General features: G+C 39.1%; 2 protein-coding genes across 4 annotated transcripts in view; one reads left to right on the top strand and one right to left on the bottom strand.

The window, feature by feature from the left end:
- The window catches only part of meioc (meiosis specific with coiled-coil domain), a 47,492-nt gene that overhangs the window by 27,422 nt on the left and 4,250 nt on the right, over positions 1-15,820 (bottom strand). Inside the window, exons 7-9 of one of the 2 annotated variants that reach the window (XR_014873627.1) lie at positions 15,326-15,460; positions 14,226-14,403; positions 9,776-14,152 (exon numbers count right to left, since the gene is read on the bottom strand). Coding sequence is in view for 1 of the 2 variants with exons in the window: in XM_085156282.1 (XP_085012408.1) it covers positions 13,962-14,152; positions 14,226-14,403; positions 15,326-15,460 (504 nt within the window). In the remaining variant the exon portion in view is untranslated. Of the gene's footprint in view, positions 1-9,775; positions 14,153-14,225; positions 14,404-15,325; positions 15,461-15,820 lie in introns of those variants that run through there. The other variant, XM_085156282.1, reaches the window with a different exon arrangement.
- On the top strand, positions 9,903-12,804 carry ccdc43 (coiled-coil domain containing 43). Of its 2 annotated transcripts, none has more exons than XM_085156289.1 (5): positions 9,903-10,076; positions 10,568-10,661; positions 11,588-11,720; positions 11,877-11,929; positions 12,059-12,804. In XM_085156289.1, exons 1-5 carry the CDS (start codon positions 9,903-9,905, stop codon positions 12,244-12,246), a joined length of 642 nt encoding a protein of 213 aa, XP_085012415.1. In that variant the 3' UTR covers positions 12,247-12,804. The 2 variants fall into 2 exon arrangements, with proteins under 2 accessions (XP_085012415.1, XP_085012414.1); XM_085156288.1 differs by having other exon boundaries at positions 11,585-11,720.

The following is a 15,820-nucleotide window of genomic DNA, read 5'->3' as shown; positions in this document are numbered from 1 at the left end:
CCCCCCATTTAATTTGGCCTATAAATAAATTTCCCTAAGGTGTCGTGCCTGTAAACTCAAGAATAATGCAACACAAAAATTCTTCTGGTGTTGTCTCCAAGTTTTGGAGAAGAAGAAATACTTGGACTATTAAGATAAGACAAAAAGAGGCAGGTTACAAAAGAAAACATAAAAATGAAACTATTAAAGTGACTCACCTTTTCAGAAGAAACAGGAACAACAGAGAGGGAACATAGGGGTGCAAAGCAAAAACAAAACAGCACAAAAAAAGGTCAGTGAAAGACAAAAAGGAGGTGAGAAACTGGTATCACTGTAGACTGATTATTGTGTTGGGCCAAAAAAATGAGTAGTTATTATTCTTCACCCAGAATAGCAAGTGATAGAGGCAAATGTATTTGACAGAAGATGAAAGGGCAGGGGAGCAGCACTGCTGCTTCTAAATTATGAGCTTTTAAGTACAAAGAGATAGCATAAAGTACACCGAAAACACTCAAACACCTGATAACGGTTAGGTAACACAGATATTAATGTGACAGGTTTATGTGACCCTGAATATTTTGGAAAAAAAATGTGGCTGTGATAAAAATGCAATAGTAGCAGTTAACACGGCAGCAGGTAGGACATTTTTGCCCGCCGTCCATTCTGCATGCCAACCAATAGACTGAATCTTGCATTTGGTGGACGGAAGAATGGAAAGAGGGAAGGAAAGAAAAACAAAAGCGATTGATATAAATGATCTGCCGGCCAAGAGAGGCCCCCGGGCAGGGGCGAGCGAAGGTCCGCTCGATACCAATTGATCGTGTGAGGCCCAGGCATTCGTCTTAATTCTGACTAATTAGGGCAGTGGCTGACGAGGAGGGGGTTAGGGGGACAAGTTGTTGGTTGTGTGTTTGCATGTGTGTCTGTGCGTCAATGGGACCTCCCAGATTACAAAATCAAGCCCCAGTGTTTACAAAGTGTGGAACAAGTGGAGGATTAAGGAAATCAGTTTAGGAAACAACAACCGTCACCACATTAGTGTTGCTGCCAAAATAATTCCCCTGTCTTCAGTGGGTGCCTGATAGGCAGGATGGGAGTAAATCCTTCTCTCAGTTTTTTTTTTTTTTTTTTTTTTTATCTTGTTTGTGTGAGAAGTGCCGATTATCTTGTGCGAGCACAAGTCTGGCCTTCGGTAGCCAAAGGCACCAGAATCAAGCTGCATTTCCATCCTTACCCATTCCACAGATAGACATCAAAGCTCTCTAACTGGCAGGAAAGAAAAGTTAGGTTTGATCACCGGAACAAATTGGGGAAAAACATGGCTTGCCTGTATGGTCCTTAATGTGACAAATCATGGTAAGCAAGCTCCTGGTGCAATAGTGAAAGCAACAAGACTGTGGATGGTTAAAGCAAATGAATTTAATGCACAATCCTATAGCAGCAGATAGTACTGGGAACCCGAGAAAAAGAAATCTAGACTCGGAGACTTCTCAGACTTAAGAGGCAAAGGCCTTTTAAAAGATCACAGCATTTGGGAGCAGACACTGAGCAGGTACTGAGCTGCTGAGCGCTGGGCTTAGATTCTGATTTCTATCTGTCACTCCCTGAGGATGTTAGCTGTGTAAAGTGGAAGTTGGCAGGAGGGAGGTATCACTGTGAACCTAGGGCAGCAGCGGGGACAATTCTACCTGACTGGAGATCACAATCCGAGGACAGAAACACACACAGGCATTCATGTAAAGGTCCGCAGTCTCACTTCACGCAGTAAAAGTGACAAAATATCAGCGAGTAAAACTGACAGACAGGAAGCATATCTATATCAGACAAGAGCCCATTGTTGAGGAGAAACAAGGAAAACAAAAAAAATCCCTCAGACAGAGCGGGCCGACCTGTGCCCTTTGTCACTCACTCTCGTAAGCTAGGAGAGACTGACAGATACACTTGAATATCAGTTACTCGCTCTTGTTTTTTGACATAAACTTCCCTGCCCTTTCCACCTCTGGCACCCTGTTCCCTGCCAGCTATTCATATTCCTTCCCGCCTCGGCTGTGCTGGCAACCCCTGTGGGCACCGCTCTATGAGAGTTCACGAACCCAAGCACACAAACTAAGGGTGTGTGTTTCGATATCCTCACCCAGACTATAAATACCTCATCGGCTCCAGATGTGGTGTCATTCTATTCACATCAAATTAACCAATCAGGATGGACATGTCCCCTTAAATCGCTGTTCATCAGCTCAAGTGTGATGTCCTAATGAGCGCCTGCCCGTCGATACCGGTCCACATAACAGCGGGCCCTAGAGGGGACAATTAGGGAGAATAGAAGATGTTTTCCTTGATAAATGTTGTCACTGCTAGTATTGGTGCTAATAAGCTATAATTTGTAGGGTTGTAGACTCTGATGACACACACTGTAACAGCACAACTGCAAACAGATGGGCAAGCCCTACAAGCCTTTACATTAAAGTGACACAAATGCTTTCATTAACTCAGAGAGGTGGGAGTTTCGAATATGTATGTAGCGTTTACGAGATTAAGCCTGCATGGGTAACATACTGGAAATTTACAAATGTGCTGTAGTGTGCAGAGAGAGGAGGAAATGAATGTAATTTTCCGGTCCCACCATGAGTTTTGTGATCATTAAAGCCCTAATTCGGCTGGATGTACGTTTGCAGCCATTTTTCTTTCTGCACATTTTAGTGTCAATTTGAAATCTCTCACAGTGTACTTATTATATCTATTTGGAGAATTATTAGGTAAATTTAAAGTACTGGATCAGTTAAACTTGTTACGAATGCTCTGGCGCTCTGCCTTTTTTATCTACAGGAAAGTCTGCAGCTGTGAGTGGTGGCTGAGTTTATCTGGCTCGAACTAAACTGTTTTATGCAGTGATTTGTGAGCACTGTCCCTTGAAGAATTTGACAAAATTGAGAAAAACACATATATTTCCTGATTTGTCAGTATAATCATTTAATCCATACTAGAAAATCCCACCAGCGATCAATCAAAATTCCAAAGACATTCAATTTGCAATAAAATGACAGAGCAAAGCAAATGATCGCTTCTAAGAAACAAATGCCTACAACTTTTATTGGATAAATCACTTTAATGATTAAACTATTAAACTGCCACAGAAAATTTTCTGCTGATTGGAATATTGATCAACCAACTAATCATTTCAGCACTGCATGATGGCTACTGATGGTTAGAGGAGAAACTCTGATGGATTTCCTATTCAACATGCACGAGTGTGTGTTAAGCTCTCTCCCATCAGAACAAAAAAGCTCTTCTTGCTGGCTCTAAGCAGAGGGACCAGATGAAGACTGAGAGGCCAGAGAGACAGATCATCATAAAGACACTGTGAGAACACAGGTGGCATGAGACTGCACCGCGCTGTCTGATGTGTGGGTGAGTGACGGCTACCAGCAGAGCAGGGTTTACTCAGCCCATCAGCAAACGCGACACAAACGCCAGTCTGCAGCACTCGCCTAAATTCACCACAAGCAACTGAGCATAAGCCTCGTCGATCTGCTCTCCATCCCTCTAACTTTTACTCTCCCCTCAGTGTCAAAATCCTGCCAGAATAGTGACAGGATGATGTGTATTGTTGTCAGTGTGGCACTGTGCCATTACCATAAACTGTCACGTGCTGTTTCACTTGAATCAATATTTACCCTGGTGTGAGAAGCCTTGTTAGGTAGTCATCTGACAGCAATTTTTTCTGATTACAGGCTTATTCAAATGTGGTATAGACAGGGAGAAAAAAAAATGCATGGAATTTTCCTTGTATCAGAAGTGAATTTAGGAAGGTACTGGAGCTTGCATGTAAAAGCCTGCAGTGCTGTCAAATACCATGCTGGCTCTGCAGGCTCTGTTTTCTAAATGAGAGGGTAAATATTACATTCAACTATCAACAGCAAAATAACAAGGCGGTTTAAAATGAGGTGACTCATGTGTCACAGCGGATAATAACTGATGACTTAGGGGGTTGTTCTGCTTTCAGGATGCTCACAACTCAGTCAACGTTTAATGCATTAATTTACAAAGAGCCTTAAAGCCAGCCTCAGTACAGCTAAATCTACTGTATCCAATTCCTTTTCATATCAGCTCAGCAAAGCCACCAAAATCTATCCTTTATGCACCATACCAACTCAAGTCTTCAATTTAATTCCCCATCTGTGGCCAGCTTGAAATATTATCCAAGAAATGAGATCCGTGACCCTGAATACAGAGTGCGAAGCAGCGTAGGGAGCAGGACGGAGACGTGGCCTTATTCGGTGTCTAAGAGGCATGCGTTAGTGTGGAGAGGAGTCCTGGATCTCCTCCCCAAGTGGCATGGCTAAATATTTGCCCTCCTCCACTTGGCTGTCTAGACACATCCACTCAGCCCCCTTCCCATCACTCCCGTGTTCTGCTCAGAAGCGGCGAGCGCTGGCACGGTCAGGCAGGCAGGTCGCCAAACCTACGACAAAAAGTTTCTCCTCACTGCCAGAGGTCACGCAAGTTCACCAGCCTAAAGGATGGGCTTCGCATTTTTAAAACCTCTGGGCTGTCATTTGGGGAGTCACATGCACACCAAGCCAGGGACAGAAGAAGAAAAAAAACACTGTCAAATGGTCTTTGTGCTTCCCAATGATTTGGAGAATGGAAACCTCAGAACTCGACGAGCAGTCTCCGCGGACCTCTCTGAGATAGTGTTCCATATTCATTACCTTTTTTTCACTCTTACATGGTGGGGTTTTAATTGCCCACAATTCACACTAAAAAGCTAGATGAGCGGAGTGAAAGCGCCATGCCTCCAGAGAGGGAGATGAGGGAAGTCCACCTCCACCACACTCCTGATAGGCACATAACTACTAATAAGAGTCCTCATTACACATAACCAGATTATTCCCTCAGCTATTATTCCAAGTTAATTTTTCTTCTCCGAAGACACTCACAGTCACAGGGCACCTACAAATGATGAACCAGTGTGCTTCACTGCTATGTAGCATATAAATTCCAAGAGACCCAAAAGATCATTAAACAAGTCAAACAGAACATCTTTAATTTAATGACTTATTCCATTAGAAGTAAGAACGCAGCTCAAATCTAGTAACTTTATATTGCATACTCAAACATCGCAACTTTGCCTCAAAACTTATTAATTAACATGACTTCACACTATAACAGAGGGCAGTGGAACTGAGGCAGGTACTTGCACTTTGCTGGACTACTTTATGCAGCTGTATACAACTATTCCAATGCATTAGAGAGATGAATATCAAGTTTTTAAATCTACTCTCATTTACCAGCTGTATCAGTTTAATTTCAATAAAGTCACAAAGTAAATGCTAGAAATAGCAAAAATATTTATTTTGTTACTCTTTGGTGGCTGGGTACCACTATACTGAACCACCTGTAAAAAGGCACACATGGTGCATCAGTATTATCAATGCAATCTGAAGTTGTAAATCAGTTAATCCTGCTTACTTTTTTGTAACAACATTGGTAAGCAAGTTAGGGCTTTGATCAAAAATGCCAAATATGTTAGACTGAACCTTGAATGAGACAATTTTCACCTCACCTAATAACCAAATATCTTTAGATGTTTAGACTGCTGAAACATGATGTCTTTGTGTATTTTGTTGAAATTATACCATTTGTTCTGTCATTTTGTTTAACAAATAATTTATTAACTAATGAAGAAAATAATCTGCCGCTGGGCTAATGAACACACTGCGCTATTAACAAATATGCCTCCATTTGTGGCTCTGGTACGCACGCTGTTAGGGGTTAAGCAAAGAGAGGCAATGTATATACATTTTGGTGAAACTTTGACTCTTATGAAGACATATGGGGCAGACAACAGAGAGGTGGATTACTGTGGAAGTAACATCAGAAGATTTGATAGCTCATGATCTTTTTTTTCCCACTGGGAAAAAATCACTTCCGAACATCGTAAACAACGTGAATTCAAGCTGAGCACAGCTGTTGTTCTCTGTAGGAGGACAAAAAAAAAACATTTTTTAATGGACACCTTTTAAAGGAATAGTTCAGCACTTTAGAAATAGACTTACTACTTGACAGTAAGTTGGGAAGGAGACTTGTCATTCTAAAAATACAATCTGTAGCTTTTTCACTATGATTTTTTAAAAAGCCATTTCCCTTGTTTTAAATAGTGTATGCGATGCTAACCAGCTGTTGTTGAAGCCTTGAACTTACTATAAAGACATGCGAGAGTTAATACATCTTATATCATTTTGCTATACAGCAAAAAGCATTTTCTTATCCCAAATAGTCAAACTACTACTTAAATGGGTGGGATGGCTACCATGTAAGAACGTGGCAGCAATGTTAAATAATGATGATAATGGATGGACAGCTAAAGCTCGTGGTCCTAAAACATGACTGGTTATTGGTTGCTATAATGCTAACAAATTTCCCCCACTTTCTCACCGACTTTGCCAACTACTTCTCTACTATCCTGAGAAACTGCCAGTCAAAGTCTCCGTGTAGAAGCGGGGGTAAGAAGCATGAGTGAAAGAGGGGGCAGAGCGTATGTGTGTGACAGTGAGTTGGGAGAATTGAAAGGGGGAAACAAACAGACATACCAATTAAAAATTTCAAATGCAGCACAGCGATAATAGTAGAATTATTATGTTGTATTGGCGTAATTACAGAACCAGTGCCTTGCCTCGCTCTGGTCCGCCCACCCATCACATCTCATAGGTCAGACCACTCATACACTGTACACTCTAAATTCAGGAAAATTAAACACTCACTTTATCTGTGCAATAAGTAGCAAACAAAATAATATACTGCTGTAATCATTTTCAATAAATTCACAACACGTTGGCAGTGTAGCAGTACATGTTATGTACATTTGAATCCAAAACCACGTGCACAATAAATAAATAATCAAAATCAGACTTAAGAGCCGTATTCAAAAGAATTAGCAGCATCTCAAACTTTCAATATTGCTACATGTTGAGTTACAATGTGATGAGAAAGCAAACTGTTATAGAAGATGAGGAAACATGCCTGTTACACATGCTGTTTTTCATTGCACTGCACCGCCTGGTTGTTCTGGGCTCTGGTTATGTGCTGTCACATTAACGCTGGGATAGAGGATATGTTGACAGAGAGAGGACATTGCACATTGAGACTGTAGGGCTTTTCTAAGGCTGGTGGCAGTGCGACACAAAGACAAGTGTGCATCTCTGCGCGTGTATGTATCTGTGCATAGAAGTAGAGGATTGCCTGTGGAGCAGAGCATGTGGATGCCCACCCACTCAGCAGCCTCGCGGCCCTCGTCATTTCGCATCAATCCACAGCCCCTCAATATAAATAGGACAGGCGTCCTAAAGCTACGCAGTACTATGAGAGGCAGTGGCATTATGCATCGACCCTGGGCCCCTCAGCTTGAAATATGACTACCCCAGCCTGTTTTAATGGCAGTTCCCCTCTCACTTGCACACCACTCTGTTAAAAGGGAACTATTTTGGGAGTAGGAATACAGGAAATTGATACACCTTACCATTTTGGTAGTGAATACAAGAATTGAAGACAAACTGCTGCTAAAGGACGGATCAGTGTAACTGCAGATTTTGGAAACCTCATTTTAATTCCACATTTAAAAATCTCATCGCTAAAAAAAGCTTTTCCAAGTACTGCTTTTCTGTTTGTTTGTTTCTTGTGTGGTTACTGAAACTTTTACACGGTTTGAACAATTTTTACCCAGCAACAAATGCTAACTGAAGCATGTGAACACATGAAGAGAGAGGGAAAAAAATTAGACCCACTATTTTTGTCATATTTTCCCAATATTCAAGCCTCGGGAAATAATCTAGAGACATAGATTTTGCTTCCTTAGCAAACTTTAAATGTATGTAAAACACTGAGTATGCTACACGTTATGTACCTTATGTTATTTAAAACTTGTCTGTCTGCCTTCACAATTGTTAAGTGTGTTTGATGAAGCTTATACTTAAGTTTACCTACAACAATGTGCAAAGTGAACCACATATGTAAGCCATCATAAGCCAATGGGCTGTAAGGAACCGAAGGTGGTGCACTAAAATAGAGAGTAAAGTTCCACACGGTAGCTTCCCTGTGGCGTCACAGAAGCTTCACACTTCATTACTGCAAATCCATCGACGTGTGAAACTATTATGTGGGAGCAACGGGAAGGGAAATGCGCGCTTATGCACGTGTGTGTGTAAGGGGTAATAAGTAGGAGTTGTAGGGTAACAAATAACCACCCTTCCACAAAATGCTTTCTAGAAGCAGGATCAAACCATTCACTTGTGTTTTAACTATATTCAAACAGCTGGAAGGTGTTGTTGGTTCTCTCAGTGTTAGATGACAGGAGAGGAAGAAACATCATGCAGGGCATTTTCTTCTTCAGCAGGTCTGCAAACAACTATATTTTAACAAACCGACTCTGATGCAAATGCACATTGGGATTTTAAAATGAAAAACATATTAAGTGAGGTTCAAATGCCTGTCGTGCAGCTAAATTCATCTTCATCCATCGTCTTCAGCATAAACAAAGAAATAAACAAATCTGTCTTCTACTTCCACCCAGTGGCCAAAAACAGAATGTCACACATGGCGATCATCACTAAAGTCTGCATTTCGTGTGACTCAATTTACATATATACTGAATCAAATACTACAAAAGATAATAGTAAATACTTCAATAGTAAATACTTAGTAAATATTCATCATGCAACATCTGTTTTGCAGTAATGAAAATTGCTTCCGTCAATTATTTCTCCTATAGCCTCATTGCTACTGAGGCAATAGTCTCCACAGAGGTTTATAATCACACAAATTAATCTTGAAAGATGACTTAGAATTTAGAAGGCGGAAACAAATAGTTCTTTAGTATTTTTGGTATGTTTTGATCACGACTGTCTTCTGCCAAGAGGTGTTTGATTGCCAGTTGCCCACCGAGTGTACAAAGAATAGCTCATTATTTGGAAATCAGCATTTCAATTAGACTAATACTGGCACGCCTCCTGCTCAAAGCGTGATTGAGTGCATAAGTACTTGTATAAACTGCGGAACAATCAAACATTAATTTTCAATCAAAAACTTTGGTATTCGTGGCAGTATCCCAGGGCACTTAAGCGACTGCCAATGCTGGGCATTTAGCACCGATTCAATTTTTGGCTGCTAAATCAATTTAACAAGCAGCATGATAAAGTTATCACAGAAAATGTTATTCAGATGGACAGTTGACAAGACCTGTGTTCATAGACTACGAGTTGTAATTTAGCTTTATAGGTGCACCCCTATAATCTGTGTGCATGATTTACTCTGCAGGGGGCAAAGTGTAGGGACCCTTCGTGTGGTGGTTTGGTAAGGTAATGACAGAAATTAGGAAAGACTAGAAAATACAGTCTATAAGCTACTTGTATGAGGAATGGATGCAGAGTTTCTCTCATTAAACGACGACAGCTTTCGTCTCAGTTTAACTACAACCTTGTGGCTGAAAACAGAAGAAATTGCAAAAGAATACAAAAAATGCTATTAGTGTCACGCTGTGAATACATATTACAGCTTAAATTAATGTTGAGACAAAAGTTATAAGTAAAAAAGACACATTTCTATGACTGCATAAACATTTTCTTTATGTTTCAAAAATGCTAAAATTAAAGAAAAAATAGTAATTGGCACGCAAACTGCCTCAGCGTTTCTTTCAAAGCAACAGCGAGAGATAAATTTGATTTTTTTAAGTTCATATAGGCAGCCAATCAGCTGCTACATTTGTGTATTAGCTTGTTACAAAATAAAAACGATTCATTACCTTGGTCGCGCTTTTTCTGTCCTTTGTATTAAAATGCTGAATTGTCAAACACCTTTAAAACTTTTTCTTTTTCACAGGCAATGACAACGGACAGCCAAGCTGCATCGTAGGACCCAAAGGGGCCAAGATGGCTGCGCCCTTGACAGACGCCGGGGAGTTTGAAAGCTGGCTAAATGATCGACTGGACTCGTTAGAAGTGGATCGTGAGGTGTATGGGGCGTACATTTTAGGGATTCTACAAGAGGAGGAGACCGACGAGGAGAAAGAAGATGCGCTTCAAGGAATTTTATCTGCATTTCTGGTGAATATTCGAAGCGCATGTTCGGTTCTCCCAACAAGGCTGTGTTTTCTCGTCTGTTGCTGTCCGTCTTGTCGGTCTCCTGGTAGCTTACCAAGTGACAGTGCTGATGTCAGCCTCTATATGTGGCACTAATTATCGACCGTAGATGCTATTAAGTTTCTTTAGCTAAGGTCCAGCAGTAATATAGGTCAAATTGTTTCGCCAAACCCCATTAAGAAATCGCCAGGTTTTAGATGAATGTGGTCTTAAGCCGCAATGATGCGCACCACGTAACAAATAAAGGCTATTCTACATTTTCCGAGACGTTTTTACGTTTGCGGCTCAGAAAAAATACAGTAAATCATCTAGTGCAGGTTATATATTGATAAAATAACGTATCTAAACTTCTTGTTTTATCACTGCTCCTGAAAAAAATGTTTTATGTAGTGAGGTCAGAATTTGAGTTGTAACTTCTGTGTGACTTGCTTGAATTCGTTGTCATTTGTGTACAGGAGGAGAACACAGTGGAAGATGTCTGTAAACAGATCATAAAGCAGTGGGAAGAGTGTTGCAGCAAATCTGCAGCCAAAAAGGATGCTGATGATGGTATTGTATGACTCTGATTCATTCCCGATACAATATTTATTGTCCTTGACTCAGAGTTACTCAGTTGGGAGTAAGGGGAAAGCAGGACAGGACAAAAGCCAAAGCATGGGAGCGAGTCAGTGTTTAATAATTACTAATGATTAAAATGCAATAGTGGTGTGTAAGCACACAGGGTGAAAAGAGGTGAGTTAAGAAACACTCAGTACATCATAAGAAAACCCCCAGCAAGCCAAGCTTAATGAAGCCTAACTAAGGGATGGTTCAGGGTCACCTGATCCAGCCTTAAATATAACCTTTTCAACATTTTAAGCCTACTCTTAAAAGTAGAGAGGGTGTCTGTCTCCCAGATCCAAACTATGAGGTAGTTCCACAGAAGAGGGACCTGAAAGCTTAAGGCATTACCTTCAACTCTGCTTTTAAAAAATCTAGGAATCGCAGGTAAGCCTGTAGTCTGCGATCAAAGTTGTATATCTTCTCTACGAAGAACACAAGAATAAATTAATCAAAAGATGGCAGATTCATCAGTTTATTTAAATCCAGACTGAAAAGGGAAAAAACAGCTTGCTACTTAGGCTGTCTTTAATACTGGTTAAACTTACAGAAGCATTACATCTATGAGTTGAAGATCGTTTGCCTTGAGTTTAAAGCAGAGTGCTTTGTGACACTTCTACCCAAGGGAGAGATTTCCTGGAAACACTAACAAAAGCAGCCCCCAAGACTGAAATGCTGAAACCAGAATGTAGGCTTGAGTTTGGAATGAGAATGTTGACTATGTACATAACCACAAGGAAGTGTTATGCTGTGTGGAGACAGATTGCCCTCATGGCTCCATCTGCTAGTAAACCTTCATACTGACAGCGAGAGAGGAAAAAAAAATCTAAAAAAGCAAAAGCACATTTTATTTTGTCCTTTCTTCTCTATAGCAGAGGTCCAGGCCATTGCCAGTATGATAGAAAAACAAGCTCAGATTGTGGTGAAGCAGAAGGAGGTGTCTGCGGAGTCCAAGAAAAGGAAAGAAGCCCTTCTCGCTCAATATGCTAATGTAACAGACGAAGAGGAATATCCTTGATTTATTGATTGAAAAAACAGTAAGTCTGCAGTCAGTTTGGCAATCATCCATATTTTTCACCATGCAAAGGAAATGAGGGAAACTGTTTGTCTCATCCAGTGCAGTCATAACCCTTAAGATGTCAGTTCTTTCCTTGACTAAAGCACTGAAGCTGAAGAAGAGGAGCCAACAACTGGAAATATCACTGGAAATGATAAAAGTATCCTTTGTGCAGATATTTTACAATTGTATGTAACCAAGTCTGACCCAAAGAATGGATAATTGATGCATAACCATGATTTGTACAGATTTTAGTTTTCTTCCACTTGTCCTTTACTCAAAGTGTCAGGCCTGTTCAAAAACACCAACGTGGAGCTGGTGCTGAACAGACAAAAGCAAAAGCGGGACCAGGCTCGCGAAGAAGCTCAAAAGAAGAAGGAAATGGACAAGATGCAGCGAGAGAAGGACAAACTAGCTAAACAGGACAGAAAAGAGAAGGAGAAGAAGCGTACACAGAAGGGTGAACGCAAAAGATAAAACCAAAAGAAAGGACACTTTGTAAAAAAGATTTTTGCTACACTATGAAAAAAAAAGTCTTTGGCTCTTTTTCAGCTGAACACCCTCCACATCAGACCCTTGTTTGTTGCTCATAATGTGTGTGTGAATAACAAACTATGTTAAGAATAAAAATGTCTTGTTTTCAGAGTTAAACAGATGATGTTTTAAAAAAAAAAACAAAGCTGTATGTCAATGATGAACATGGTCAATCCCTTGTTAGTCAAATTTTCACTTAAATCTGCCAAATATAGTTTTTACAACAAATACATAGTATGCTTTGAGTTGGCTAAAAGTACGTTTAACCTTAAATGATGAAATTATACTGCTGAACCTGAAATTGAACTAATCGTAGGGGGGAGGGAAAGAAACCCGAATAGTTTTAACTCAACAGTTGAGCCTGTTATCCTTTGCCACAACTTGCAAATGCCTTCATTTTTCAAAACATTTTTGATTAAAGGCATGTGCTGCTGTAAGAACTCGTTTTTTTTTTAAGAACAAAGCAGTTGTAAATGACCTCAAATATATTATGTATCATCATTTTGAATGTTTACGGTTCATCTTTTAAAATAAATTAAAAAAACACTTCAGCAATGAAATTGCTTTATTTTTGCTTTTTTTCAGTTCAAACAACAAGAAAAAAAATGTAACTGAAACATTAAAATAGCAGGAATAAAACGACACTGCTCATTCACAAAGCACACGAGGGAAGAAATGACACAATGAGTATTTCCTGAGAATTCTTTGTAATGCCTTAATGTTTTGGTCCCTTGCTGACAAACTGTCAATTCACTGATAACGTTTAATTGATTAATGTATTCAATTTTTTAGATGCTACACTTTAAAGCGTGACCATATTTTCAATTAAGACTACATTTCACATAACACAGAATTATGATTACAGTTAATAACAAATAATTAAAGTGTTAAATACTAAATTGAACATTTATCCAAAACTATTGACACTGATATGCAGCAAGTCTTTAAACATTTCAGTGTTTTCAGAGTTTAACATCCCACTGATATGTCTGTTAATACCATGTTTCTAGCCGGAAGTGTGATTAAAACTTAAAATCTATTTTTTTTTTTTTTTATTAGAAATTTACATTAGTGGCACCAAATTGCAGATAAAAACTTTTCATTGTAGAATTTTAAAGTTAAATATGAGAAACTGAAGCTGTTGAAATCAGTTGGAATATTTCAGAAAGCATTTTAATAATTAGCATGTTCATTTTAAGCTACTGCCCTTGAGAATCAATTATTGCTTGGGAATACCCAGAACTGAGGTTCCATTACATTCCAATAAATAAGTAAAACAATGAAGATTCACTGAAATCTTCTACATAAATAGTGCCTTTAAATACAACAGTGATGGTGCAGGATTTGTGTTGATTGCGTCTGACACTAATTGAATGAAATTAAGTTAAGATGCAGCAGGATAAAATATTTCATGCAATTCCTACACAACGAAAGAAGCTCTCTGAAACCAAATAATGAAGTCATCGCACTTTTAAATTGCTCATCTCATACTCTGCAGTGATCTTTGTGTTGCAGATAAAATGTGGCTTTGACTTTCAGTTAGGTAATACTACAAGAACCTTTGTTTCATTGACCCTGCTAGCTATAGAACACTTAAAAGCAGGGCAATGTGGAGTGACTTTAATTTTATCTTCAACTCATACTTGTCGCTTGCTAAATTATAACCTAAAAGAGTATCTTTCAAATGAAGAAGGGCACATCTCCTTGTTTGCGTCCTCCTTGATAATATGATGATCCTGGATGATGATGGGTTTTGGCAGTGTGATCTGGAGGGCACACCACAGAGCTGTGCAGAGCTTCCTAGTGGTAGCAGCTAGGTCCTTCAGAGCCATGACCACCAACAAGGTGTCTGTGAAAAAGAACACATTAGGACATGCAACATGGAACATGCATACAACATTGTCTACCACTATGTGGATTACCTCGGTCCTTTGTGAAATTAGGTCTCTGCCACTGGTGCTTGGTCATGTTCACAGCCTCCTCCTTACATCTTGCCTGTGTGACACAAATGGCCATATGATTCTTTTTCAGGGCTGTGTGGATGTTTGCTGGAAGAGGAACACCACATAGACACTCCATTTTCTCCAGAAGACTTGCCACCTGTAACACATCACAAAAAGATCAATTAGAAAATATATAATAAAAGACCAATCCCAAGGAATGATGACATATCATGCATGAAAATAATACAAAATGTAAAAAAAATAATAATATTGAAGTTGACTAGGTTTACTAGGTAAAAAGTCCAAAGGTCTTAAAACATTTCATTTCTTTTCATTTTGCTCTGACTATAGGCAATAGGTGAAAATACAATATATAGATAGATATGCATGTATATGATATGCATATTTAAACATATAAAAACAGGCTGTTAGTAAAGTGTCTAAAGACACAATTTAAAATTGGTTCTTTCCTAAGTTGTCTGCTCTATGTGGAAAGCCCCAGAGTTAGGGGGCTTTTTATCCTTGAATGATTCATAGATTAATGCTATAAGGCTTAACAAAAAAATATTCCTCTAAAAAAATGATCATGTTAAAGCACTGGATTGGAAAGCATGTGTAAATGACTACTTTAAAGGCATTCATAAACCGTGGAGAAATACTGCTGAAAACCACTTTTTAAAAAAGAAATTACAAGACAGTCTGGCTGCTTGGAAGAAAAACAAAAGAAATTGGTGGCTCAAGACTTTTGTATACTACTATAAGTTAGGTCATGTTAGTGTATTTGCCACTTATGGGGTTTTTGTTTGTTTGTTTGGTCTGAGCAATTGACACACTCCACAAAAAATGACCAAGGCCACAATTTAAACCCATCTATTATAAATACAATGTAAGGAAACAATTAAGATTAACTGTTTGCCTTACTGGGGCAGTATTTTATATGCATGTATGATTTTTAATTAGTGCCCCTGCTTAAACAAATGTAGAAACTGAGTTGCCTGTAACTGTTAACAACTGGCAACTGCTGTGATAAAATTCCCCTGTAGGTGACAGTATATAAGCATTAAATTCAGGGCTCTCACCTTTGCTTGTTCTTTTATCTGATTAACAATGAGGTGGTCAACTCTTGTGGGATTTGGTGGAGTTTTGGGCAGGTTACTGTTGGTCACTGCTGGACTTCTTTTCTCAAGAAATGTTTTTGTAAGGATGACTTCTGTCTAAAATAGAAAATATACAAGAATATGACAACCTTAAAAAATTTTAAAGGGTAGAATTTTTTTTTATAAATACCAACAAAATATTTTTGTACATCATAAGCTGCAAACAGATTTATCTCAAGCTGATGCTAAATATTAGCAATAGAGAGATGTCTGGACCCAAGCTGACTAAAAATACATTTACTGGTATAATTCAGTTGTATTGCACACACAAAAGCTGTATTTGTATCATGTTACATCAGCTGAGCAAATGACCTCATTAACTCAATTTCTATAAAATAAACTTTTTTAGAACTTTAGATTGAAGAGGGATTCTACTCTTAATAATCTCTAACACAAAATCAGGACTTGATGGCATAC

This window comes from Neolamprologus multifasciatus, chromosome 4 (assembly GCF_963576455.1).
Source record: "Neolamprologus multifasciatus chromosome 4, fNeoMul1.2, whole genome shotgun sequence".
Classification (NCBI taxonomy): domain Eukaryota; kingdom Metazoa; phylum Chordata; class Actinopteri; order Cichliformes; family Cichlidae; genus Neolamprologus; species Neolamprologus multifasciatus.
The sequence above is the reverse complement of the archived record's forward strand: the minus strand, read 5'-3'. Positions and strand labels throughout refer to the sequence as shown.

Excerpts from the sequence above, each read along its gene's own strand:
- ccdc43 (XM_085156288.1), top strand. The coding sequence starts at position 9,903 with ATGGCTGCGCCCTTGACAGACGCCGGGGAGTTTGAAAGCTGGCTAAAT. Across the intron at positions 10,077-10,567 it reads GAATTTTATCTGCATTTCTG|GAGGAGAACACAGTGGAAGA; the intron begins GTGAATATTCGA and ends ATTTGTGTACAG. Across the intron at positions 10,662-11,584 it reads CAAAAAGGATGCTGATGATG|CAGAGGTCCAGGCCATTGCC; the intron begins GTATTGTATGAC and ends TCTTCTCTATAG.